This window comes from Protopterus annectens, chromosome 16.part0 (assembly GCF_019279795.1).
Source record: "Protopterus annectens isolate FY-2018-M chromosome 16.part0, PAN1.0, whole genome shotgun sequence".
Lineage (NCBI taxonomy): Eukaryota > Metazoa > Chordata > Ceratodontiformes > Protopteridae > Protopterus > Protopterus annectens.
Window position 1 is genome coordinate 329,388,211 of NC_056750.1, and position 27,317 is coordinate 329,415,527.

General features: G+C 36.7%; 1 protein-coding gene across 2 annotated transcripts in view; it reads left to right on the forward strand.

Annotated features, from left to right (window-relative positions):
* Positions 1 to 27,317, forward strand: part of GPSM1 (G protein signaling modulator 1) — a 2,081,362-nt gene that overhangs the window by 1,498,599 nt on the left and 555,446 nt on the right. Inside the window, exon 11 of one of the 2 annotated variants that reach the window (XM_044058046.1) lies at positions 3,059 to 3,238. The exons of the other annotated variant lie outside the window; for it this stretch is intronic. Coding sequence (XP_043913981.1) covers positions 3,059 to 3,238 — 180 coding nt within the window. The remainder of the gene's footprint in view (positions 1 to 3,058; positions 3,239 to 27,317) is intronic. 2 annotated transcript variants of the gene reach the window in all.

Genomic DNA, 27,317 nt, shown 5'->3' on the forward strand with positions numbered 1-27,317 from the left:
GCAATTGGCTAATCTTAAAATGGCCGACAATGGCAGTTAGCCTAGTACTAATCTATGAACCTACAATAAACACCAGAGTTTCAATCACAGGGCATATTCACAGATGAATCAATTCACACATTTATAAAAAAAAAACAGTACTTAAGTAACCTCACTATATTTTCCTGACTGATTTAAAGAAATATTATTCCTTGGTTACTAACTAAAGCAAGGCAAGATGAAGTGGGTAAGGGGTCCTTCTTTGTCAAGTTCCAAAAACAGAGTGCTCTGAGACTTCAGTCTCATCTAGTATTAAAACATAATTTTTGCCCTGGATTACAGAATGACATCACAAACATCTGGTCACCTGACTTCTGGTTCTCATACTACCCACTATCCTAGCAACTGACCCATAATTTCACACATATGTATCAATAATACACATACACAGAGCTTAGCTAAGATCTGTTGCAGATTCTGGAAGTCATAAAACAATTTCAAACTTCTACCCTTCCAGAGTAGCAATTAGTTCACTGCTAAAGACAATACAGAAGGTTTCCTAGTACTTGTTTTCACAGACATTTTGTCTCTGGCTGCAATGAGAACTGTAAGATACAATCTGTATGGCCTAGAGTAAGTAATTTAATTTCACACTATTTTTCAACATTAGCTGGACTGAGATTAACCTCTTCTCTTCCAGTTTCCTCTGTTAACATGTATATATTTCTTCAGTTACAACAGTACAGTCTGGTATAAATGTATATTTCTTTTTCTGTCCAGCAGGACACACGTTTGGTACATTTCTAACATGAGCAGCTTTACAAATACATTTTCCAACAGAAGTGTCTGTACAAATCAGTTTGATATACAAATGACATATAATTCTTTACAAAACTTCAGCTAGCTATGCTGGCATGTGTTGCACATCCACTGCCATACTTCTGGCATAGCTGGCATTACCTGACATAGTCACAGCATCATTTTGCTCTCCCAGTATTTCTGACAGAATAGTCTGCAAGGAATTTTTAAAGTCTGCCAAGTCATTACACTCACAAACAACATGTTCCCGATAACTTCTTTCTTCCCTGTCACACTGTCAACATTTTTAATGTACCTGAGGAAGAATTCTTTGGAGTCTGCTTGGAGTATAAAAATACTTATGCTAACACTTCCAGGCAAAAGTCCTAAATCTTCCAGACTTTGATTCATGGAATTTCAATAGGATATGTCAAAATATTTTGGAAGTACAGACATTTACATACAGAAATTAATTTGTCATTTTATGTGGACAGAAAACAGCCTAACTTCTATAGTAACTATTTATTTATTTGTCTTTGTTTAATGAGAAATTCCAGCTGGGTAATACCCATTTTCAGCAGAGGCCAGGGAGAAAAGCTCCATTTGCTTACATTGTATTATACTAGGTTCCAGTTACACAGTAGTTAAATTTCTATTTGTTTATATGCAATCAGTAGTAACATTTATACAGTCTAAGATTTTACAGAGGTGGAAGTTATTAAAGAGAAAGCCAACATGCAACTTAGTTGATTAAGCAGCGGTTACGTATAAAAATTATTTTGTCATTTCAGTGAGAGAATGGGAGTATTCTGTTTCAGGAAAGTATTTGGAGAGTATCGTTTGGTGAACACAGAGTCTTAACCTTGTGATGAGCATGTGTGGGACCAGGATTGGTTAAGCTGTTGTTTAAGCAGTGGTTTAAAACTACTGAGTTTGTTGGGGTGTTTTATTTGTGTGGGTATACTATTCCAGAGTTTAGCAATGTATTGGGTGTAGATCGAGTCTCCTGCAACATTATTTGACTTATTTGTAAGTAATAAAAATTTGTTAATAGAGCAGAGAGTTAACTATTTAAGCTTTACAGGCTTTCCATGACTGGACGTGCCTGTTTATTTCATTTAAATACCAAAAAAGGTTCAACCATTGTTTTCCTTGTACAAATCATTTTATACGATAGAAAGAAGTTTCCATCTTTTGGAGTGACAATTGTGGCATCAACGGCTCTTTAAAAGTCAGCAATTCTGTTAAAGGAACTTTTGGATGTTTTGAATTTTTGTAGTGTTTCTTCAAAAGTATGAAAGGTTATGAGGACAACTGTTGATGGCATATTCAAAGACATTTTAGCCAACATGAGTTATGATGCTCAAAGAATGATAAGGAGAAGCTTTGCTTATATCGGTACCATCTGCTATGGAGAGAGGAATGTCATTGGATGAACTAGCCACATGATCAGGAGATTGTTAATTACCAGTTCAGTAGTTTACATTAATGCACACTTGATCAACCTTGTATTTATTGACAGTGGCTACTGTATGGAGTAATTTATTTTCCCGCAAGCTGCAGAATCCTTGAAGATGATTGCAATAAGTTTGGAAGTACAGGGAACAGGCTCTGTGGTTTGGGAGGTAGGAGTAAATGACTACCCTCTCATTAGAAATAAATTTCTGAGTCATAGTCATTTGGATGGTACACACACACACACACGTTTGTTTTAATTAAGATGTTATTTATCTACATGACATCAGCACAGGCATCCTATACTTCTGGAGATACATTGTTATTATAAACATCTGACTACCATTCGTTATAAGTAGGGATATGTCGACATTGCAAGGAATAATTTAACGTTTGTTTGTGTACTCTGAATGCATCTATTTCAGGCAAGAAAACTAGGAGAAAGACCATTAAATACTGTATAATCCATTCCAGTATGAAGTATTGGTCCTGTTGCCTATACCTGCTTTAGATATGATGTTGATATGGCTGAGTAACATTCCCAAGTCTATGCTGTTATTAATAGCTCACGGGTGGCTATCTGTTGCTGCAGTTGTTTGTATTTGTGTTTTATATGCCAAAATGATTTCTGCACATATCTGAATGCTTGTAAGTCAACCCAGTAATGCCTGAAAAGTCATTTTCAGTATGATATTAAGTGGAGATTGTAGAGCTTTATGTTGCCATAATGGGCTTAGAACTATTCAGAAATTAAAGAAACATGGGCAGTTAACTAAAAGTAGCACTTATTGGTTGTGACTGATTTTTTATCAAATCTTCTTCTAAGGAACAAAACGGAGATGCCAATCATTTGACAAATCTGAAGAATGCAGGAAAAGAGTTTATTTCTTCATCAGTAAGAGGGAAGAACTTTCAAGACACTCTGAATAGTTCAGGAAGGACTCCACATAGCTACAGGACATCATCAGTGGATTCCAATGATGTGAGAGTGCAAGTCACTCAATCGGTAAGGAATGTTTTTCAACTAAATAAAGGTGAAATCTAGAGTCAGGAAAATGAAGTTAGTATTTTTCTTTCTTCTTATTTTTCCAGAGGTAATTGCACCTTAATATAACAGTTTGTGATAAATTGTTATGATTCCTTTTACCTCTTAAAAATATTAAATAACCTTGTTTTTTAACCCTTTGGTTGGCTTATGCTAGAAACTAAGCCAGCACTATCCTGAAAGAAATGACTCTGCACTATACTTTTTTTGCAAGAAGTACGGTTGATATCTAGTACCATAGGCAGAAAGAAACATTAAAGCTCTTTTGAGTGTAGTATTAACTACCATATGTAGTACATAATACTACTGGTTCTAAACTTCAAAAAGGATATAAAAAGTATTTTTTATTTAAACATTTGAAAATATCCAAAAAGTAAAACATAAATAAATAAATAAATAAATAAATGATTTCTTTGATTAAACAGTTCCTCTCCTCAGTGTCCAGGAAATGACCCATGAAACAATTTGTAGTAGACTAGGAGAGAACTAAAGGACAAGAGAAATAGTGTACCGACCATTTCAGACATGATAATATTGATGATCTGGCAGTATCTGGGGGAACTAGTAATTCTGCAATGGGAATAAGGTTGTAAGGAATAATACAAAAACTACCATATCTTTGTTCTTGCATGTGGACAATAATTTAAAATGTTTAATGTGATATTTAAAAACGTAGGCCTTTCTGTAAATTAAATTTCTATTTGTGGCTATTTGAAATATGTTTGATAAATCTCTATCGCTAATAGAAGGTATTGCAATATGGGGAGTAGGATGTGTCTTTAAGGTAAGGTTATAAGTCAGACAAGCAACTGTAATACCACTTCATAATGCAGCATTTCTTGGAAAATATAAGGGACAACTCAGTTTTATGTATGGTGGATATTTTGGATGTTTGGATGAACAGAATTTGAGTGCTGGTCTGGGATAGTCACTTTTTTGCACTATATGGAGAAAGACTACCAGGATGCACAGTGAAAACTTTGATACGGTGCCACTTTTAAAGGTAGACATAATAGGTTCATAGGTGTTTACTAGGCTAATGACCACAAGGGCCTTTTCAACCCTAGCCATGCATCTTAAATCGCTGACAAGTTCTGGTACCCTTGATAAGCATAAGCAGAGGCTTGGGAGGTGAGATATTTACAAGCAGGGGCCCAGGAGATGAACCATTTACAGGCTGCCTGTGTCTATTAGAACCATAGGTGCCAAACTAGGGATGAACTCCCTCTTCCCCACACAATTGTCCAAGTTACACTTGAATTGGATTAGGGAGGAACTTTGATTCACATGGATGGGGACCCTGTTCCAGACAAGTAGTAGTCTCTAGGATGCATACTTGTCCCTCCAGCAGGTTCTATTTATATCACAGGCAAGGTTAAGTCATTAGAATAGGTAATTCTGGTGCTGTTTGTTTTGTGGATATGCAGGAGCTCCATCAGAGTGGGGTCTGACAGTGCCTTATATGTCAGACCTAGATCTCACCTCAAGACTCTGTAGGAGACAGAATACAGTGATAGGGCCTTGAGGCATTCTGCATAAGACATGTTACTTACTCCCTGTAATTTTTTAGTGAGGAGCTGCTGTGGCCTTTCTAGTTGTTGGATATTTCTGGTTATGTACATACCAAAGGAGGAATTGTACTAAATTTGATGAATGCCAAATACAAGAGAACAATGACTTCCTTGGACCTAGATGCCATACCTTTGTTTATAAATTGCACAACATAGAATGATTTCCTTACTACTATAGATATGTGGTGGTCAATGGCTAGATTACTATCTGTGTGTGTCCATAAATTTCTAACTGCTGGGTCAACTCTTAGGGGTGTGTTGACAATATTATAGTTACTATGGGTGAAAGACTTCCCGAAGGAACTAGTATGCATTTCTTGGCATTTAGTTTTAATCCATTAGTTGTTTGTCTTTGTCAGCCCTTCCTGGAGAACATTTGTGTTGGTGGGCAATTCAATGATAGCTCCTAATTTGCAATCATCTGTGAATTTAGTCAGCTAGATTCCATTGATGTTGGCCTTGACTTCAAAGAAGTAAATGCAAAAAGGAGCGGTCCCAGGACCAGTCCCTGAGGGACTCCACTTGTGACCGGCCTCTGTGTAGAGGTGGACTTCCTGTATCTTGTCTGTTAGCTAGCTGGTTATCCAGCGGGTGACATAAGGGTTTGTACCTAATCTCTTAAGTTTGTCAACAATGTCCAAGTGGAGAATTGTGTCAAATGCATTGGACAGGTAAGGGTATACAGTGCGATCCATTTTGCCCTTATCCATTGCTTTGGCGAACATCTCAAAGAAGTCTACCAAGTTGAGTAGGCATGACCTGTCCTTTTTGAAATCAAATTGGGTTAGGTCCAGTGTCTGGAAGTTTCCTGTGTCATTATTGATTATGTCCATGATAATTGATTCCATGGCTTTGCATATGAGACTAGTGAGACATATGGGTCTGTAGATGGCCCACCTTTGTGCAGAGGGATGATTGTTGATGTTCTCCATTTATGAGGCATGAAGCCTGTTTTGAGGCTACAGTTAAACAGCAATTCCAGCGGGCCTGGTAGATCATGTTTCATGCTATTTGGAAGGGATATTGTCTGGGCTCATTAATGCAATATTCTTGGCCTTGGAGAGAGCATTAAGGACATGTTCCCGAGTGATAGTAGGGGAAGTTATATCTGATGGTATTTCCAGAGGGAAGGTTGATGGAGAGAGAGGGGTAAAGCTGGAGGGAGGTGAAATTGTCATCCAGTTGGTTTCCTATATATTTTGGTTCAGTATAGATGGCTCCATTTACCATGAGCTCTACACACAATTGTGTATTACCTTTGAGGTTGCAAACATAGCTTAATAATTCCTTGTGGTTGTCCATGGCCTGTGAGGCCAAATTACCTCAAATTTGGCTTTGGTAGACTTTATTTGTCCTCTGAGTTCTTTGTTTAGTTTGACAAGAATGCTTTTATCCTGCTGGGTGTTGCACCTCCTAATTTTTGCCATGATTTTCTTTCTTCTGTTATACAGCCTATTGAATTTGTGATTCTACTAGTGTGGGTTTTTTGAGTTAGTTCTCTACTTCTTCCTGATGTGTACAAATGCCTGTATGCAGCTATTAACATGCTTGGAAAGGTTTTCTGTGAAACGTTCTGTGTAGGCAGCAGTTTTCTCAGGGTTTATGGGGCCTGAAATTTTGCCAGGTTATCACTTAGTAGCAGGAAGAAAGCTTTAGAGTAGTTCCTGAATATTTCAGGGCTAGCTATGATTCCAGGTTTTATTTTTACTTCAAAGGAGACCATTTTGTGGTCTGACCTTACTAGTGAAGGCATTACACTAGGGGGTTTACGTCACTCTCCCATATGAGTAAGGACCAGATCCAGTATGGTTGTGCGCCTTGTTGGTGTACTGACAATCTGTCCAGGGAGTTTGTGTGTACAAAATCCAGGAATCTCTGTTGCCTGTACATTTGGTGTCATACATGATTTCCAGTTAATAGTGAGGTAATTAATGTTGTCCATGAATATGGTATTGGGTTGGATGGTGTGTGTTTCCAATAAGTTTAAATACATGGTATGGGTTTCCTGGATCATAGAGGGGGACCTATAGCTTGCAAAGAAGTGGTATTGGATTTTTTCTGTGGTGATTTGAAATTGGAGAAGCTGAAGTTCATTGTCCTGTTTTACTAGCCTTGTGAGGTATATTTATTTTGATGTAAATCAAGACACCTCCACCTTTAGTCCCTGTCTGTATAGTAGCTGGTCTAAATGTATAGAAAGCATTATAACCTTGCATTATCAGTCTGCTCTTCGCAGCTTTAAACCATGTCTCAGTGACTGCCCAGATGTCAGCATTCTCTAGTGAGTGGAGTTTTTTGTTTAGACGCCTAACATTGAACAGTAACACCTTTAGATTTTCTTGGTTTTGATTTGGTATGTTGGAAGTACTTTCAGTCTGGCACTGGTTAAAAAGGCACTATAGGGGAGGACAATGTTTTAGCCAATATTCAAAAGCCTAGAGGGGAGAGGTGCAGACCATCCCTGGCAAAGCTGAGTGGTCTGTTGATCATCTCCTTTCATGCTGACAAATATTGCACTCCCTTAGAATGACACCAAAGACTAAGACAATTATTAAAGTCAGCCATATTTTGTTCATATTGTGGCATCATCCTTGGAGAAGGTAAAATACTGCTCAATACTAGGCTCATACCAGCCTGGGACACACATTCCGAGAGCTTCATGATGTCTCTCTTCATATAGTCTAGGAAGGTATGTTTCAGGTCATTTGCACCATTATGGACTATGACTGAGTTATACTGGTACTTGTGGTGCAACAACCTGTGTGTGTGTGTGTGTGTGTGTGTGTGTGTGTGTGTGTGTGTGTGTGTGTGTGTGTGTGTGTGTGTAATGTGGCAGATCCTGGCCCCTGATAAGCAACTGACCATGAACTTCTCCTTACTCAGCCTGGTGAGAAGGACATCAGTGTGTCTCACAGTGGAGTCTCCAATTACTAGAATGCTGGATTCTGTGGTAGTTTGCTTTATGGGCTTTGAAGTAGAGGCTTCCTGAGATGTGACTGTATGTGTTGTTGAGGGTGTTTGTTATGTGTACTTCATGTAGGAGGTTTCTGGGGTATAGGTAGGTGATATTTAAGTGCCTCAGCTTATGTGGGCCTGTGTTTCTGCTTTGAATTGTGTGTGATGGGTGCAGCGTGTGTACTGCTGACAACTTTATTGACACTGGGAGTGCTTTTATGCGAGAGCTTTGCCTCCAGTGACATTGTGTAAGTAAATCTCTCACATAACATATCAGTTTGTTTGAGAATTAACTGGTTGTCAGTAAACATGAGGCAATTTCTACATTGCCTCAGGATGCCCATATCCACCAAGTTGCTAAAGGAGATAGTGGGAAAATTTATATCCATGGCAACAGACCCTTTTTTTATTGATTAGACAGTTGGAGTGAGAATATAACGTAATGTCAGGACTATCTGGTTTCCAACTCTGAGAGCAGTGCTTGCCACTGCACTCTAGTTGTCCTGTCTACAACTTGGTATTGGTAGAACTTTAATGGTGATTTTACAGGAAAACGGTCAACTCAAGGTGTCTGTGGCTATGCAGGGCAGTGCCAAACCCTTGAAGGGAAACTAAAAAGTAGAGCCTGATGTTTTGTCGATAAAGTATTTAGTCAAATATTCTGAAGTTAGAAGCAAATCAAGTAGTACGTACTGAAAAGAAAGAAATGGCTTGTCAAGAATGATGAAGAGAGAGGAGTCACTTGAATGGCTACTGCCTAACTACTCATCAGAGACAGTGATGGTCTCACCACAGTTTCACTCTTTTGGGATATAATGCTCCTTTGCTTCTTCTCTTACCAGAAGCAAAACAGTAGCACTCATCACAGATGAGAAGCAGGCTACAGCCTGTTTGGTGATCCATAACCTTGTTCCAGATGATATAAGGGTCTTTAGGCTTGTTGTAGCCTTTTCCTGGCAGATGCCTTGAATAGCAACCAGACCAATCAGGAAGGTCAAGCACAGACACTCACTTCCCAATCAAGAGTCAGGAATGTATGCACTCTGCTCCTTCTTTTACCAGGAGCAAAGTGTAAGTACAAATTCCAAACTGGCACATATAAAGCAGTTATTAGGCTTTCAAGTGATCAGCAGTCCCCCAGGAAATAATGTCCCTGTGCTGTTTCTTTCACCAGGAGCAAAACAGAAGCACTAATTCCAAGATGACTACTGAGAGGCAGAATGTGGGCTCTCCAGTAATAGGTGGTCTTGGAGTAGATGTTGCAGATTTTAAAGGTAAGCGAAAAATGGTTTAATATCCTAAGAGCTGCAATGTGTACTAATCAGAGAGGGGCTAGCTTAAGCTTTAGCTATCTAAGTGGAAAGGCACTAATTTTATAAGAGTAAGATAGATTGCAAGGGGTGGGCACTTTGTATTCTGATTCTGTGGAATACAGTGGGATGGTCAATAAATTTAAATAGTTGAAGGGGATGATTTCACAAAATGTTGTGCTTACTCACAATAGCCAGTGAAAGAGGAGAGGGAAGAAAATGTACGGTCAAATTAGCATAAGGGGCAGGCAACTAGAAAGATAGTTAAAAATACAACCACACCAAGTTGGGAGGGTGAGGACAAACTTAATTTCTGTGTAACTCACAAGAGAAACAGCTGTGGTCTCTTTCCTAGTTTAAGTATGCAATTAAAAACAGAATACAAGATAAACACAGTGTAACGAAGATGAATCACAATGTACAAAACAGAAGAAGACAACAAAGCAACACAAAATATAAGAAAGCAAAAACAAACTAACCTTTCCCTCACAGCAAGTTGTGGCAGAGTCTGGGTGAGCTTTTCTAGTAAATTAGACAACATGGTCAGATTTGATGTAGTACAATTAATTGGAAAGGCAATGCAGAGATTGGAATGTGGTATTCCATTTGCTAATCAGGTAAATCCCATAGGCAAAGGTACAACTTTTCACCTGTGAACTGGAAACTATTTCTTGTTAATTGACTTGATAACAGTTGCACTGCAGGTAAGTGGAAACTTGAGGGAATGGTTAACAGATCATAGCCTTTATCACATCCTGTACATTAAACTGCCAAACTAAACTTTAAGCAAAGTATAAATTATAATATTGAGAAACAAATAATTCGCCCAGAATGTTGTTTCATTAAAAAAATAAATAAATTATAGAGAGTCATACAGTTGTGCTTAAGGAGTGTTGTTGCCTCACAGCAAGAGGTTTCCTGGTATAGTTGGGGTACTTACTTTGTGGAGTCTGCATTCCTCCTTGTGTTTGCGTGGGTTTCCTCCGGATGCTCCAGTTTCCTCCTACATTCCAAAGACATGTAGTAGGTGAACTGGGCACTCTAAACTGGCCATAGGTGTGTGTGTGTGTTTGTGTGCGTGACTGTATGGTATAGAAGAACAACCGCAGAAAAAGGGGTTGTGAATGCATGACTGCATGCATGCAATTGAGGTTAATGTACACGTACCTCTAGAGGTCACACTTATGGAAGGGGGATGGAAACTTAGGAAGAGGCAGCAATTCATACAACTAAGACGATATGGCCAAAAAGGAAGTAAGAAAAAACATTCAACTTATTTTGCATGAGATGCATGGTCTTTCACAATTTTATTGTGAGGTGAAAAAAGTCGTGGTATATTGGGAATCAGGTCTTTTTTTATTTCTTTTGCTGTAATAGTGATACCATTCTTATGAAAAAATACAGCACATTCAGGGGGGAATGAGGTTTTGAAAGAAAGGAAAAAATATTTTACCTATTTCCTATTTTTGCTTCTGGTAATGGGCCTGCAAGACTGTATTATTACTTTATTATGTACTCTAAACCACAAGCCAAGTACCAAACCAGTAAAAACAAATATGAAGGAGCCAAGTCAGGACACTTGATAGATTTTATTAAGCACTTCCGTCTCACAATGGAAACTTCATCAGAATGACATTCAAACAAACCCAACCCAACTTATATCCCTGTTATCAATTAAACAATTACTTACAGCAATCTTTCCTTAAAGAAAGAACACCCCACCAAAAAAGACACACAATGCAATATAAACTACTTAGTGTTAACTACATATTCTAATTTAAAAAAAAGGTATATATATATATATATATATATATATCTACATTTTATAAACAAAACTTTCACATATTTTCTTAAACACTAATACTCAAATATTATTTTAAAAATCATAAAACCATTATTGTCCAAAAATTATGTATATTTACAGACATTTCCAACTCCAGTAGAAGATGAATAAAATAAAATGAAATGACATCAAAAAATACATAATTTGCATTTAAATAAAACCTTCTGCTTTCAGCCTTAAAATTGAACTTATAGAAATGGCACTATTCAAACCCGGATATTCTGTGGCATTAGTTCTAATTTGCCATCTTAATTCTTTTTATTGTAAGTAATCATTAAGTGAACCTCCTCTATCCCCGAACACGACTTGCTCTAAGATAAGGTTTGAATAGTGCCATTTCTATAAGTTTCATTTTATTTTTTTATTCATTTTCTACTGGAGTTGGAAATGTCTGTAAATATACATAATTTTTGGGCAATAATGGTTTTATGATTTTTAAAATAATATTTGAGTATTATTAGTGATTAAAAACAATATGTGAAAGTTTTGTTTATAAAATGTAGGTGTGTGTATATATATATATATATATATATATATATATATGTTGTTTTTCTTTCGGCTTTTCCCGGTAAGGGGTCGCCACAGCGGAACTCCGGTCCGCTAATGATTGGCAGTAAATTTTTATGAAATGCCGAGGTGCCAGCTCATCCTTCAATGAAGGCACGCCCATTTACACACGCATGTCTTTCGAACGCTACCCAACCATGGGGAGGACATGCAGACTCCACACCGAAGGCACTCCCAAGCCCAGCCGAGAATCGAACGGGAGAACCTCTTGCTGTGAGGTAACAACGCTACCGCCGTACCACCGCGGCATATATATATATATATATATATATATATATATATATGTGTATATATTTTTTCTTTATTTATTTTTAATTAGGATATGTAGTTAGCACTAAGTAGTTTATATTGCATTGTGTGTCTTTTTGGGGAGTGTTCTTTCTTTAAGGATTGATTAATTAATTGATAAGTTGGGTTGGGTTTGCTTGAATGTCATTCTGATGAAGTTTCCATTGTGAGACGAAGGCGCTTAATAAAATCTATCAAGTGTGTCCTAGCTTGGCTCTTTCATATTTGTTTTTTACTTTATTATGTAATAAAAGTGTTGTTATGAAAAAGCCTATCAATATTCAAGAGGGCAGCATTGTAATAATGAAACTTTAGTGAAAAGGAAAATTTTAGCGTGATAGATATATACTTAAATAGAAACAAAGCAAGAAGCATGCAGCAATGTTGATGGTAAGACATCTGTACATTACAGGGCATCAGACTGTAGTGTCAGCTTCCTGAAATTCATTACAGACTCGACAGATAAATGACTAGCCAGTGGGGATGGAGTGGCTGATACTAGCTTTCCTTTCTTGAGGATGGTGAAGCGTTTTGCTGCAGTCAGAATGCCCTATGGAGCCTGGTGAGTGAGCTTACCAATACTGGACACATAGGTGTATATGGAGTGATCAGAAGCACATCTATCACATACATAAGAACATGGAGTAACTTCAGACTGTCAGTGGACTCTCAACCCTCAGGGGAGTAGGGCAGTTTTTTCAAGGTGGCTTCCTCCACATTTCAGGACAAATCATTCCCCTAGCCACAATATGTTGTCTTCTTATATAACTCTTAATAAGGACATCTGTCTAAGCAGAGTACCCACCTGTCCTTAGCATTATATTAACACCTCATTACTGCACAGGGAAGGAAGAAATGGGTCATTCTGTGAAAATCAGTGATGAGGGTCAGCAGTGGAAGAAGAAAAACAAATAAATGCAGATAAATAGAGCCACGTTATTGTATGGTTAGAGAATTAATATCAGATGGGTGGTACTTTATGCCATGATGAGGAGTGGAAAGAATAAAAAAGCATACTGTAATTTTCATAAACTAAGATGGTCATTGCCAGAGGCTAGGATAAAATGTGGTGAAAGGGGAAAAGGGAGCAGCATTAGGCAGAGCTAAAGGTTAAGGAATATTTTTTTAGTCATAGTTAATTATTATTGTTGTCATGCAGAGCAGAGTAAACAAATGTGATAGCATTCACTGGATTCTTATTTTAACCTTACAATTGTCTTGATCACAATTATGAAAGAGGAATCCAGTAAAATTAGGTTTTACAAAAACTGAGGGAAACTGATACTGTTGTCATAACAGGTGATCATTTATTGTTGTCATAACAGGTTATCATTTATTGAAGGCATGATACTATGCTTGTCTGAAACCATTTTAGGCATGCTTTTATTTTCCTGTTTATATATGTATATGCGTGTGTGTGTGTGTATGTATATATATATATATATATATATATATATATATATATATACACACACACACACACACACACACACACACACACACACACACACATATATATGTTTGTTTGTCTTTCGGCTTTTCCCGGTTAGGGGTCACCACAGCGGAACTCCGGTCCTCTAATGATTGGCAGTTTGTTTTTATGGTGCCGAGTTGCCAGCCCGACGCCCAACCTTCAACGAAGGCATGCCCATTCAACGCATGTCTTTCGAATGCACACTTGACTGCGGGGAGGACATGCAGACTCCACACAGAAGGCACTCCCAACCCAAGCCAAGAATCGAACGGGAGAACCTCTTGCTGTGAGGCAACAACACTACCGCTGCACCACTGTGGAAGTATATATATATATATATATAATATCTATATTGGACCCAGGTAATGGGACTGAAGAACAGAAATAAATATTAATGGTATGTTAACATTCATACATATCACAAAGCATGTGTTTTCTCCTCTTTATTAATTTAAAATCAATGACTGGCTAACTGGGTGAATTCTGTGTATCTGCTGGGGGGAATCACCATGGATGTATATATAAATAAATAAAACAGCATGGGGTCTGACTACATTTCTAGTGTCCAGATGAAATAATGAAAAAAAAAAAAGGGGTATTACTACAGTCTTTCTTTCCCCTACCAAGTATCTGATGGCTGTTTGGAAAATGTAAGCATTTGGAATATAACACAGTACATAACTGCAAACAGCTTTCGTGTGTGCATAATTCTAGTAGGAGAAAATGTTGCTTAACTTTATATTTACTTTTACTAATGCTTTACTTTTTACTGAAACAGTTTTCTGCATAAAGAAGCCATCATATAATCAGCTTATAAACTTTCACTTTTTAATAAGTCCCTGTTTATGTAGTACACGTGTATTCCATTTCAACATTACTTCTGCTGAATGTTGATTTAAATACTCTTGAAAAAATATGCTTGCTTGACAAATTAAAAATGAATGCAATTACTCTGCCAAATGCCATATTCTAAAACAGAGACAATGGCAGTATTGATTACAGACTTCAAATAAAAACATGTCTGTTACAGAAAGCAGTACTTATCAAAGTTTACTAAGATTTTTTTCAGATTTTATTGTACAACTGTTTTTTCATCTGCTACTTATATTTAGAATTAATTGCATCATGGTGCCTGTCTCAACAAAGTATACCTGACTTTTTTCCTGCAATTATGAACAGTGTACTAAAAATGCTACATTACATGCGTCATCCATAAGTGACACAAAATGTGCAGTTACAAATAAAATTCTCATTGTTTTATATGGGCTGCAGTAACAATACAAATAAATATAATTATTGAATTAGACATTGAAGTTAAACCAATTATGCATATTCTGGTATGAACTAGATTTGAAAAATAATGTAACAGTAGGCCAGGTAGCACACAGAAACCCAAGTTGGAAAAAAAGCAAACCAAACGAAGAAAAAAAAAACAACAGGGCTACCACAGCATGACTTTATTAAAAACACGGAAGTAAAAACAAAGGATAAGCCCTTTCACTTATTTAATGCTTCTTCAGATCCATAAACACTGAAAGCATCTCCAGTTCTTATACCCTATACAATTAGCAAGCATCAATCAAGTGCAAGCATTTGTAAAATTCAATAAAACTATTATTCATTTAAATTAATTTAATTTGCGCCCCTTGAGAGCCGGCCTTAAACAAACACTAGCATTTATTCCAGGGTACTTATCAGCCTGTAGCCTAAGTATCCATTGCAACTCTACTTTCTACAGGTGATTATTAAAATCCCCTTCCCTTATATTTGGCTGGAGGTTTTACACAACCTTAAAGAAAAACTTATACATTTGAATTGCATCAGTCTGGGTAATTAAAATGAGTATGCGGGTTAGATGGATGAAACTATCCATTGGGGTGTAGAATAAATTATAAGCACCCATGAAGAAAAAAAATATCTGGAGGTTTCCTCATAATATTTTTAGTGGAAATGGTATTGAGTTTGGTTTCTTTGAAGATTTTATTAAAACTTGATTTGCCAGATAGCTCCATATCAGTTGCAGTTAATAAATAATTTAGATGTTTATCATTAAAGTCATGATTTTATGATAAATAACTGTTGTGGATGCTCAAGTTTCAATTTATTTATGTTTTATGCCCTATGGTTTTAGCTCTATGTAGAGTTTCATTTGATTTCAGTCTATTTTTACATCTACAACTTAAAGTTTTCTGGGGGCCTAGTTATGACCCTTTGTTTTCATCTGATAAGGGATTTGACACAGTAGCTTATAAATATGAGCCTAATTAGCTATGTGCCAGTCCTGATGAAGTTCCTGTGAGATTTGTGGAATGAAAGTGCTTAACTGAAAGAATAATTTGCCCTGCTGTCAGTGTCCTTCCAAGAGTGATTTGTCATCAGATTTGTTTACTACTTGTCATTTCCTTACTGATTATTAATCAAGCAGCTTGACTTTTTTACCTTTTCTAGGTCATCTCTGTTGGGAATAAAACATAGTCATTTTACCAGTTGTTAGGATCTTTGTCTCCTTCCCATTAAGGTACAAACCCATTTTAAGACTGTGCTGTTTAATCTTATTAAGCAGATATTTCAGATTGCCTTCATTTAGCCAGTATTGCAGTATTGTCAGCTTAGATAAGGTTGTTGACAATTCTTCCTCCAACACTTCAATTTTCATCATGCAGTCTTGCTTCTCCAGTTATTTGTTCTGCAAAAAAATTAAACAGGTATGGGAAAAGTATACAAACCTCACCTTAAACTGTTAAACATTTGAAAGTATTTTGCTTTTCTTCATTCTGTCTGGACTGTTCTGTTGATGAAAAGTCTGTGCATGAAAGTTATTCCATATGTCCATGCTTCTCGATGTGGCCCAGAAGCATAACTTGCCTATCCAGATTTTCACATAATGTCCAGATTTTTATCTCTTATTTTTGGTCTGCTCTTCATAAAAATTATGCTCTTCTAGCACATCCTTGAGGACTGAATTCACTAAATAATGGCAGACATTTGAGTTTCAGACTTCAGGCCTTTCAGAAAAAGGCCTAATGCAAAACCTATTTTATCAACTTTCTAATTTAATAAGAGCGGTAGTTAAAAATTGTCCTTATTTTTGGGCCATTGTCTCCCTATTATTTTTTGGCTTTGCCCAGATTTCTTGCAAAAAGAAGTTGAGAGGTATGCCCAGAGGGTTTTGTGATTTATGCAGTCAGCATCCTTGCTATAATCAGTAAACCATGTGCAGATAGCCTTTTGGTATTATTTCATTTTTTCAGGAATCCCATCCACAGTTGTGTCTATCTTTCCTCACTATTTCTGGGGGTCCGTGTGCCAAGCATAGTTATAAACTCCACTGATTAATCTTGAGAAGAATCTTGCTGCCATGTGAGACCATAGTGATTATATAATAATTACCAGAAGCAGTTAGATAATTTTTCTTCAAGACTGGCATAAACGTAGGTCTTTTTCTGTTAGGCAGTCATGATGTCATCTTCCAAAGTTCCAGGCAGAGCCTTGTATATATTTTAATAGCTGCTTCAAAGTGCTGTAACACTTCAGCAGGAATGCTGTCAATGCTTATCGCTTTGCTGTTGGGTAAAACTTCAATATTCTTTCTAGTTCTTTTATTACCATCAGCTCCTAATCATAAGGCACAAGTTGAAGTGGTTGATAATGCAGACCTTCATATCTCATGCAAAGTGATTGATCTTTTCAAATGCCATGTCTTTGACAAAGCTGTTAATTCTGTGCATATTTAATCAGATGTCAAACTCTTATTAGAACTTTTTTTTATCAATTTTAAGTTAGGGATATAGCAACATAGGAGAATGAAGTTGAAATATCATTTAACATATAGTAGCACTTACCTGCCCCATCCAAGCCTTTTATAAAAGGTTGCACAAGTAAAACTTTGCATAATCGTTTTAGATTCTCTGTGATAAGGGCAACAGGCGCTATGCAGATAATGAGATGAAATTGTCCATGCTATACATTTTAGTTTACATACTTTCCCTTTAAGCATTTAAACTTTTCCCTGTCAATCACCTATATATATATATATATATATATATATATATATATATATATATATATATATATATATACGTGTGTGTGTAATTTTATATATGCAGTTGGAATTAATGACAGGAATAACTGAAAATATATGTGAAGTAAAAATAGAATGTTACCACATAAGGGAGTCACTAACTGGAGAAAGACATGAAATTCCAGGGTCCATACACACATACTTTTATTTATTTACTAACTTAGTAGGTGCACTGGCCTACAGACACTATTCAACTGTGACCCAGATGGCAGTAACAATGGACTGACTTCAGTATATGTCATATACAGTACTGTATATTCCAGGATATTATGATGAAATTTCAAGCTATTGCATGAAAGTAGTCCGATAAGGATAATGTGACTTTGACAGGAGAATAATTTGTCTACCTGTGTTCTCAAGAGTTTTCTCCAGGTGCTCCAGTTTCTTCCCAGATTCCAAATGCATGCTGTAAGGTGGTTAAAGGACTCTGAATTGCCTATAGGTAGGAGTTGAGCATGTTGATACAGACAAAGATCTGACAACCTACTTCTGTTTCCCTGTTTGCCTTGAAAGCTCCTCTGGTCACAGTGGCTGTCCACAAGCTCACTCTAGGATTTGGAGAACAAGTCAGTAGTTCAGTGGAGGTCAGGTACATTGTGTTTTTGTTTGCCTTCTCCTTTATGTTTGTTAATCTTTATCAAAACACATACACCTGTATGCAGCATTTAGATGCTGTGCTAGTTTCTTCTTGAATTTCTGAAATTCTCTGTTTTTTTTTCTAATTTCTTGAAGTTGTGAATTCCACATGCAGGAGTACATTTGGAAACGGTCTTTCCACTTACTGTTTTGGTCAATGCAGGTCTTAGAAGTATACAGTCACCTGTGTTTGAGCAGAGAGTGAGTGGTGTCCCTTTGTCTTACTTTAGAGGCTAGTAGAGGAGAAAAGAATGGTTTATCAGCTTGAGTATTGTGTTCAGTAAATGTGTTGCACTCATTGCTACCCAGTTTGCTTTCTGCATTGAACAGTAATGGTGCTCTCTAGGGTTAGCTAAAGTTATAAATTAGCAGGCCATATTAAATCTTTCCTATACTATCTGTATATGCATTTGTGCCAGTAATATATATTTTTGTGTGTGTGTGTTTGTGTGTGTGTGTGTATACGTGCATGTGTTATGCACTGAATTTACAGTATAAGTTGGCAAGCCATATTCTTTCCTAGGTGGTAGCATTGAAATTGCAGTAGCTCTTCTGGCCTCTTGGTTTAGTAGATTTGAACATTTTTAAGTCAGGTTGAGTTGTGCTAGGACTTGATGAGTTATGTGGTCAATATGTGAAGTGAATGGAAGATGTAGATCCGATAGGTTAACAAGGTATTTTTGCCGTTTACCATTGAAACTGTATTATTTTGAGGGTCTAATATTTTCTGAATTGGCTTGTTTTAACCATATGTGGGTTACAAAATAGTGTAATGGCACTTTTAGTATAGTTAATGACAGGTCAATCCTTAGTATCCAGTTGAATAGTTCACTGAACTAATTTTTGTAAATATTGTTATAGCTAAGGTAAAGAGGTGCCAGACATGAGAATAATACAGCTGCATACATTGTGAAGTTTATAGTGGGTAAGTCAAACAATTAAGGTTTTAATAAAAAAAAATAGAGACCACTAGATGGCCTTGGATAGACCACTGATGCACTTTTGCATTCAGTGTTCCATTATCTGAGTAAGTATTAGTGTATTGTATTGTAATAGTTTTTTTATGCAGGGAAGAAAAGAGCCATTTCAGAGTTCCCTGTGCCAAAGTTGTTTAAAATTTTAATTGGTGGGAAGTAGTTTACAGGTACAATGGCACACTTTAAAAAGGAATCCAACAAGTTTATGCTTTGCATTGCCACGAAGATGTCTTTGTTTTCTGTAAATATTGACATATTATACATTACACTAATTTCTGAAACCATATTGCTATTTGGAGAATAAATCTTTTTGAGTTATAGGTTATAAGTTGGCCTATGTCAGGAATTTTGACAAGGCAGCACAATATAGCAGTAGAATGGTATTTTGATGCATCTTTGAGGTTATTGGGTTTAGGAATGGGTACTATGATAGCATGTTTTCAGCTGTGTGTGATGATTCTGGAGGATAGATTGTATATATTTCTGAGGGATTTAGCTTTTTGATTTGATGCCATTTTGAGAACTCTTGAGTGCAGTTGTGAGTATATAACTGACTTATGTATGTCAATGATATTTGTGCTGTTTTTAATTTGTTCAGTGATTATATTCTGAAGCAAAATGCTGACAACTAAAATAAGAAGTATAGGATTTTTTGGATAGTTTGGGACTTGTATGGATATGGTTGGCTGAAGTTTGCATTTGATAATTCTAGAAATGCTTATGTTAGGTCTTTGATGGGGTTTAAGAAATCCATACTTAGTATTTTTCTGTTCTATTGCTTCTGGCCTTGAGGTTGTTTGTAAACTTTTTTTTAATATTTTCTAGTAGTAGTTGAGAGAGTCCTTATATGAAATATACTTATTTCCAGGGGTGGCTCGTGCTACAGGACTGCGGGACTGCAACCCCTCCACCTGTAAAATGGGTCCCCCACCGGTAAAAATGGATTAAATAAATTCCCCATTCCTCCCACCGTAGAACATATTAAAATAAAAATTCTCGGACTCCGCGCATGTGTGCTTAGTTCCTGACTGCTGTGTTAGGCAGATCAGAACTCCAAGCACACATGCTCAGGCATTCCAAGCTCCAGACTGCTCTGTTAGGCAGTCAAGATAGGGAAGGCAGGAAACTCCACCCTTCCAGCCCAGAGGTCTGTGTAGTGATAACCGCACAAACTGGAAGGTCACCGGACTGCATCACCCGCAGGCTGGACCAACAGCAGGTGGCTCCAGCCTCCTCACATCTCACGGAAGACCCAACATCATGCACGGGCCATTATGGAGGACTGATCAGGCTGCAGGACTGCTATGGAGTAACTGGTCTAAGGCAGGTGATCGCTGCAGAGGACATAGCTGAGTACAGAGACTTGTGTGTGTCTGTGTGTGTGTGTGTGTGTGTGTGTGTGTGTGTGTGTGTGTGTGTGTGTGTGTGTGTGTGTGTGTGTGTGTGTGTGTGTCTCAGTGTGTCTGTGTGTAATGCCCCAGTTGCTTCATGGTGGTGGGTAGAGAATAAGGCTTGAACCCTGTACCTTGGGCCCAAGTGACAAGAGCCTGAATTCCCTACCCACCACCATTTGTAAAACATTTGCAGATTTTTGCCTCATATTTGTTCTGTTCCTCATAAAATCTGTGTTTTATGTATTTTTGTTACTTTACTTAACACAGCCAGTTGTGCAGTGGTAGCAGTGTTGCCTGACAGCTATGGGTTGTCTGGTTTGATTCTTGGCTGGGGTGCCTTCTGTGTGGAGTCTTCATGTCCTCCCTGTGTTTGTGTGGGTTTGCTCTGGTGTCCTCAGTGGGTATTTGTCCCTATTTTTTGGACTGTATTCCCCCATTATTGGCTTCGTCCAGGTTTTTTATGCCAAGGTTGAGAGCTATGGTGATAACTGAACTCACTGAATATGTTTGGGGGCTGTATTCCCCCATTATTGGCTTTGTTCAGGTGTTTTCTGCTAAGATGTTGACCACTATGGTGAGAACTGAATTCACTAAATGGTAGCCATTTAAATTTCTGTCTTCTTTTCTTTCATAAAAATAGATGATTTGGCATAGTGGTATGTTGCTCTGGCTGTTTTGCACAGGGTCCTGGGTTCAATACTTGGCAGTGAAATGTATGGGGGTAACACAGCATTTTATTCTAGCAACTTTCCAACATTATACAAGCAATGTTTAAAATGTGTCCCTGGTTTTTGGGCTTTTGTCCCCCCCCCCCAAATAAATTTTGTCTTTTTCCAGATTTCTTGTGCTGCAAAGTTCAGAGATACAGTTGAGTGTCAAGCAGATTTTACAAGGAGCTGAGAGCTGCAGGGGAGCAAAAGTTTAGTGCTGCTTACACCGAGTCTGCTTACATTGTAAATAGCACAACAGGTAGTATACTTGCTTTTGATGCAGAAGGCTGTGGGTTCTAACCCCACAGTAGGTAGATCCATTGCTGATACTGTACTCTGTTGTAAAGGGGATGGATGCTGCAGTCCTCTTTGGCGAAGATACCTAGTAACTATGAACCTGTTATCAGTTTGCCATCCATTCCCTATTGTGATATTACTAGCATTATCATTTTTTTAATGCAACATAGGCAATTTATTCCTCAAGGGCAACATGCACTTTATTTGTAGATGAAACAATGACATATAAAGTTGTTTGCTAGCAGTAGCCTCTTCATTAGTTAACAGATTTCTTTAATGTGGAATTATTTAGATGTCTCTTACTTCTTCAGAGATCATGCATATTTACTGATACTGGTGGACTGTAAAAGTTTGAGTAGACTTTTATGATGGAAATGTTCTGAATTGGGAAGTTTTGTCATTATTGGTGCATGCATTTTGTTTCATTGTTTACTGGAAAAATGTTCAAAACAATAAGTGTAAAATGCCCTCTAACAACTGTACTGTATTGTACAAAGAATATAATTTATTACAGTCAGGAAGGTGTATCAAAGAGCATGTGTATGTTTCGTGTTCAAAGGGCCTATGATTTGAAAACAGCCCAAAATTAATCTTTATCTGCCACTGGCAAAATGTATTTTCTTTGAATGTGGGTTTCAATGCTGTTTCAATGAATGTGAGTTTCAAGGGCAGAGAAGTTTTAATGCTAAGTCTATTTTCATTGTGAGACTGCATTGCTTTGTTTAGTAGATATCTGTTAGGGTTTATGCTGTAAAATATAAAATAAAACTTTCACATGAAATCCATATCATCGCAGAAGTAAAGCAGTATGCACATTACAGTATTTATGGCAAATGGGGCGAAATAACCAAGGAATGGAACATTGGAATGGCTGCAGGGGGGACGCTCCATTCGACCATGATTTTGTGAGGGGGGAAGGGCAGCAAACTCAGACAGCCCCGGCTGAACTATACCTCTCAACTGTCCAGAATTTTGCAAAATGAATAGATTTTTGCTTCTTATTTTTGGTTTGTTCCTCATAAAATTTGTGGTTTTCTGCCAAATCATTTAGGAATGAAGTCACTAAATAATGACAGACATTGAGTTTCAGACATCATAACCTTCAGAAAAATGCATGCTAAAGCAAGACTTGTTTTTCTATCAGCTGTCTTTTTAGTTTGCATGTTCCCCCAATATATTTGGCCTTATCCAGATTTCCTGCATTAAGAGGTTAAGAGGTATGTGCAAATAAATCGCTTTATAGAATTAGAAATATCCAAACCTCTCAACTGTCTCCAATTTTGGCTCAAAATGTTGCTCTCCCCCTAATAATCCCTCTGCAAAATGGCAATTTTGGAAGAAAACGTGGAGAGTTTACAATTATAAATAACTGTAATGATCAGAGTTATAGATTACTTTTATTTCAGAAATGCATGTAGATGCTCTTATTTTGTCAACTGCTCAAGTTAACAGTACTAATTTTAAAAAGGTGACCCTTCTTTGACAGGTTCCCAGCTGTATTGTGTGGCAATTTTATATTTTTGCATGACATATTTGGTCTGTTTTTCATAAAATTGTGGTTTTCTGGCAAATTAGTAGCAAATCATTAAAGATTGAAGTTAGAAAATAATGGCAGACATTTGAGTTTCAGAATTCATACCCTTTAAAAATTCATACTAATGCAAGACCTACTACTATTCTATTATCTTTCTAAGTTTTTAAGAGCAATATTTAAAAATTGTCTTTATTTATGGGCCTGTGTCCTACTTCTATGTATGGCTTTGTCCACATTTCTTGCTCTGAGTTTGAGAGGTATGAGTGTCAGAGCCATCACCGTCAGCCAGAGACAATTCAAACTGTGACCTACTTGTAGCACTCCACTCCCCATTGAAGTGGCTCTGGATGTGTCCAAGCAAGGCAAGGAGCAGTTATGCAGTGTAAGTGTGCAGAGTTTTCCCCCATCCAAGGTAGACCACAAGTATGACCGTGTCTTTTCATCTGTCCTTGATTTTGCAGAATGTTCTGGTTTTCTGTCATATTTTTATACTGTTGATTTATGCTTCTTATTATTCAGAAAATGCATGTTGTTGCAGTGCCCTGTTGCTCTGTATTAAAGTAGCAATGCTTTAATGACCATCAGGTAAGCTTGTTGGAGATTGTAAGATGCAATATGCATACTGTTGAAGGCACCGAACAAAACAACAAATGATAACAAAGCGAACTCAGGCAAAAAACAAAAGTAGCAGCAAAAAAAAAGAAGTGGCGTTTTCCTCACATAGAAGAGCTTCTTCAGACAAAGGTAAAAAGCGCTAAGCTTAAAAAGTAACAGCTGATAATTTTGATGTCACTTCCTTTTCAGCTAGTTGCTTACGAACACTAGTATATTTTAATATATACAATAAATTACATAAATCTGCCTGTTCTCAACAGTGCCATCCCACAGTAACACAACCAAGTATTATCCTAAAATGATTTTTGATACAAGAAAAATATTAAAAGTCATCAAACTATTAATCACAAATACATGTACCCAAAACAAAAAAGGGTAATAAATGGTAAATACAACACATTAAGGAGAATATATCTAATACATGTATTATTAATACTAAAAGTATTTCGATGAAAGTAATTGGGTCTTTGCCCTCACAAATTGTTCAATTTCTTAGATAGCTATTATATTTCAAAATTACAGAAATATTACAACACTCATTTAACCCAGGAGGAAAGCATTTAATAACAACTGCCATTCAAGTTCTTTTAATTCGAGGAGGAGAGACTGTGGGCCCCCCCAATACCAACTTTAACCAAATCAATGCCCATAAAACAAAAACTGTGTCCGATATGGTCTAAAATATGTTTTGAAAGTGCGTTATCAGTTTTTTTGTTTTTTATAGCGTAATTGTGTTGGTAAACTTCGGTTCATCTTCGATCCGTTTTACCAACATAAAATGCAGCACAACAATTACATTGTGCTATGTAAACAATAGACTTGGTTTCACACCCAATCTTGTGTTTAATATAATATTTCTCGTCTCTGACAACAAAGGAGTTCCCTGTTTTTAGTAACTTACACCAGTTACAAAAACCGCATGCAAAACAACCAGTTTGTCTCGCTGGAAAATTAGTAGAATCACTTGTCTGTAATAACTCTTTTAAGTTTTTACCTCTCCTAAACACAAAATGGGGGAATAACCCCAAAACATCCAAAAGATGGGCACTATTTACAATAAAGTGCCAGTTTTTCTTGATAATTGAACACATGTTGTCAATATGTTTGTTATGTGTGAGGATAAGGCTGGTCTTAAAATCTTGAGTTGTACTGACAATGACCAAGTCGTTGTTACAATTGTCATTTATAAGTAAATTAAGTTCGACACTGGGTGTTGCCATTCCCTGGTTTTCAATATTCAAGGGGTCACTTAATTTAGTATGTAGGAGTAGTGGTTTATAAAACCCTGACAACCTTTTAAGTGATACCTCATTGATTAAACTGTCTAGGAGTTCACAGGGATAGCCCTACTCAAAAACATTTCTTTGAGATTAGAACACTCTACTTCAAAGGCTGTGTCTGTGTTACACATTAGCTCTAACTAATTGACCCTTGACAATGGATTTTTTCAGTTTCCATGGGTGGTTACTAGAGTAATGGAGGAAAGCGTTACAATATGTGTGCTTTCTAAAAATAAAGTAACATTGTCAAGGTCTTTAATGAGCTTCACGTCTAAATAATCAATCTCAGAGACAGAGTAATGATGGGTGAATGAAAGGAAGGGCAAGAACTATTCATTTTCGATTAAATTAGAAACACATTCTTCATCTCCTTGTATGAGAATAAAGACGTCATCTAAAAAGCGTGTAAAATTTGTTTATCTCTTTAAACAGGTTGTCTTTAAACAAAAATGTCTTTTCCCAGTAAGCAACCACTAAATTGGATACGCTTCCCCACATGGAGAGCCCATGGCAATGCCTTTTGAAGGTAGTAATTATTATTAAAAATGAAAAGTTTGACGTTAGAATGATGTTTAATAAGATGGTAACAACGTCAATTTCATCTTTAGGGGCATCTAGATCTAATAACATCAATTCAACCCATTCAATAGCCTCACAGTGTGGTATGCAAGTATATAACTCAACTACATCTATAGTTAAGAAATTATTTGAAGGGTCAAAAGGAATGTTATTAATAGACCTTAAAAAAGACCATGAGTCTTTACAGATCTGGGGTAACAACTTAAGGTATTTGCTTAATATGTAATCAACGACCTTAGCACAGATACAACATCTCCCATCCACTAGAGAGGATCCACCAAATTTTTATGTATTTTGGGGATTCCAAACATTACTGGCACTCTAGGGAAGGAGATGTTTATAAAATCGTATCTATCCTGCCTTCTATGAATAAATCCCTAAGATACCCTTTAATTCGCTTATATTCACCAGACATCTCATTAAGAGATGAAATTTCATACGCTGGTGTATTGAGTACTTTAAGCATCTTAAGGTTATACTCCTCTTTGTCAAAGATGACCAAACCCCCACCTTTATCGGGTTTAATCACCCTAATCGAGGCATTCCTAAGATTTTCCAAACTGATCTTTTGTTCATGTGAGATGTTATTCCTAGTGTCAGACCATCTGATTTTCTCAAATAAGTGTCTGAGATGTTGTGCTGCACTTTATGTTGGTAAAACGGATCGAAAGATGCGTAACCGAGTTTACCAACACAATTACGCTATAAAAAACAAAAAAACTGATAACGCACTTTCAAAACATATTTTAGACCATATCGGACACAGTTTTTGTTTTATGGGCATTGATTTGGTTAAAGTTGGTATTAGGGGGGGCCCACAGTCTCTCCTCCTCGAATTAAAAGAACTTGAATGGCAGTTGTTATTAAATGCTTTTTCCCCTCCTGGGTTAAATGAGTGTTGTAATATTTCTGTAATTTTGAAATATAATAGCTATCTAAGAAATTGAACCGCCAATTTGTGAGGGGATAGACCCAATTACTTTCATCGAAATACTTTTAGTATTAATAATACATGTATTAGATATATTCTCCTTAATGTGTTGTATTTACCATTTATTACCCCTTTTTTTGTTTTGGGTACATGCGTATTTGTGATTAATAGTTTGATGACTTTTAATATTTTTCTTGTATCAAAAATCATTTTAGGATAATACTTGGTTGTGTTACTGTGGGATGGCACTGTTGAGAACAGGCAGATTTATGTAATTTATTGTATATATTAAAATATACTAGTGTTCCGTAAGCAACTAGCTGAAAAGGAAGTGACATCAAAATTATCAGCTGTTACTTTTTGTCTGAAGAAGCTCTTCTATGTGAGGAGTGAAAACGCCTATTAAATATATTACAAACAACACTTTTTGCCTGAGTAATATGCATACTGTTAAAGAATTACCAACATTTAAAGCCTTTTCATTGTTGCCATGAAGAGAATATTTACATAACTAGATAACGTATAAGCCTTAGGTATTGAAATGCATATGACAGTATTTGTAATAAAGGACAGGATTACAGTATTTTCAGAAGCTCATTACATTTGTTGGAGACTTGCAGTTATCTTTGCAGGCTTTACCCGTAAAATAAACAGAATGCCAGTCTATCATGTGTGGTCCATAACTTGTGCAGTAATCCTTTAAGCAATTTATCTTGAGCTTGTTTCTTGTTCGCTGTTCATTTCTTACATTGATCATGTGTTCTCCATTAAACAGGTAGATAGTTGTTCTCAGGCAGCAGGTCTTTTTTGGATAAGAAAAATGTTTACAAGTGGGGGTATCACAGAGATTGCTACTTTCAGCATGTTACTTGGTAATTTTATAAAGCTGAATATAAATTATAATTAGAACTGCAGCGCAAGGTGAAGTGGTTTGAACTGGGTGCTGCTTGTTTTTTTTTTTATTCTTGATTTTGACTGGCATTCCAGTAATGTATTTA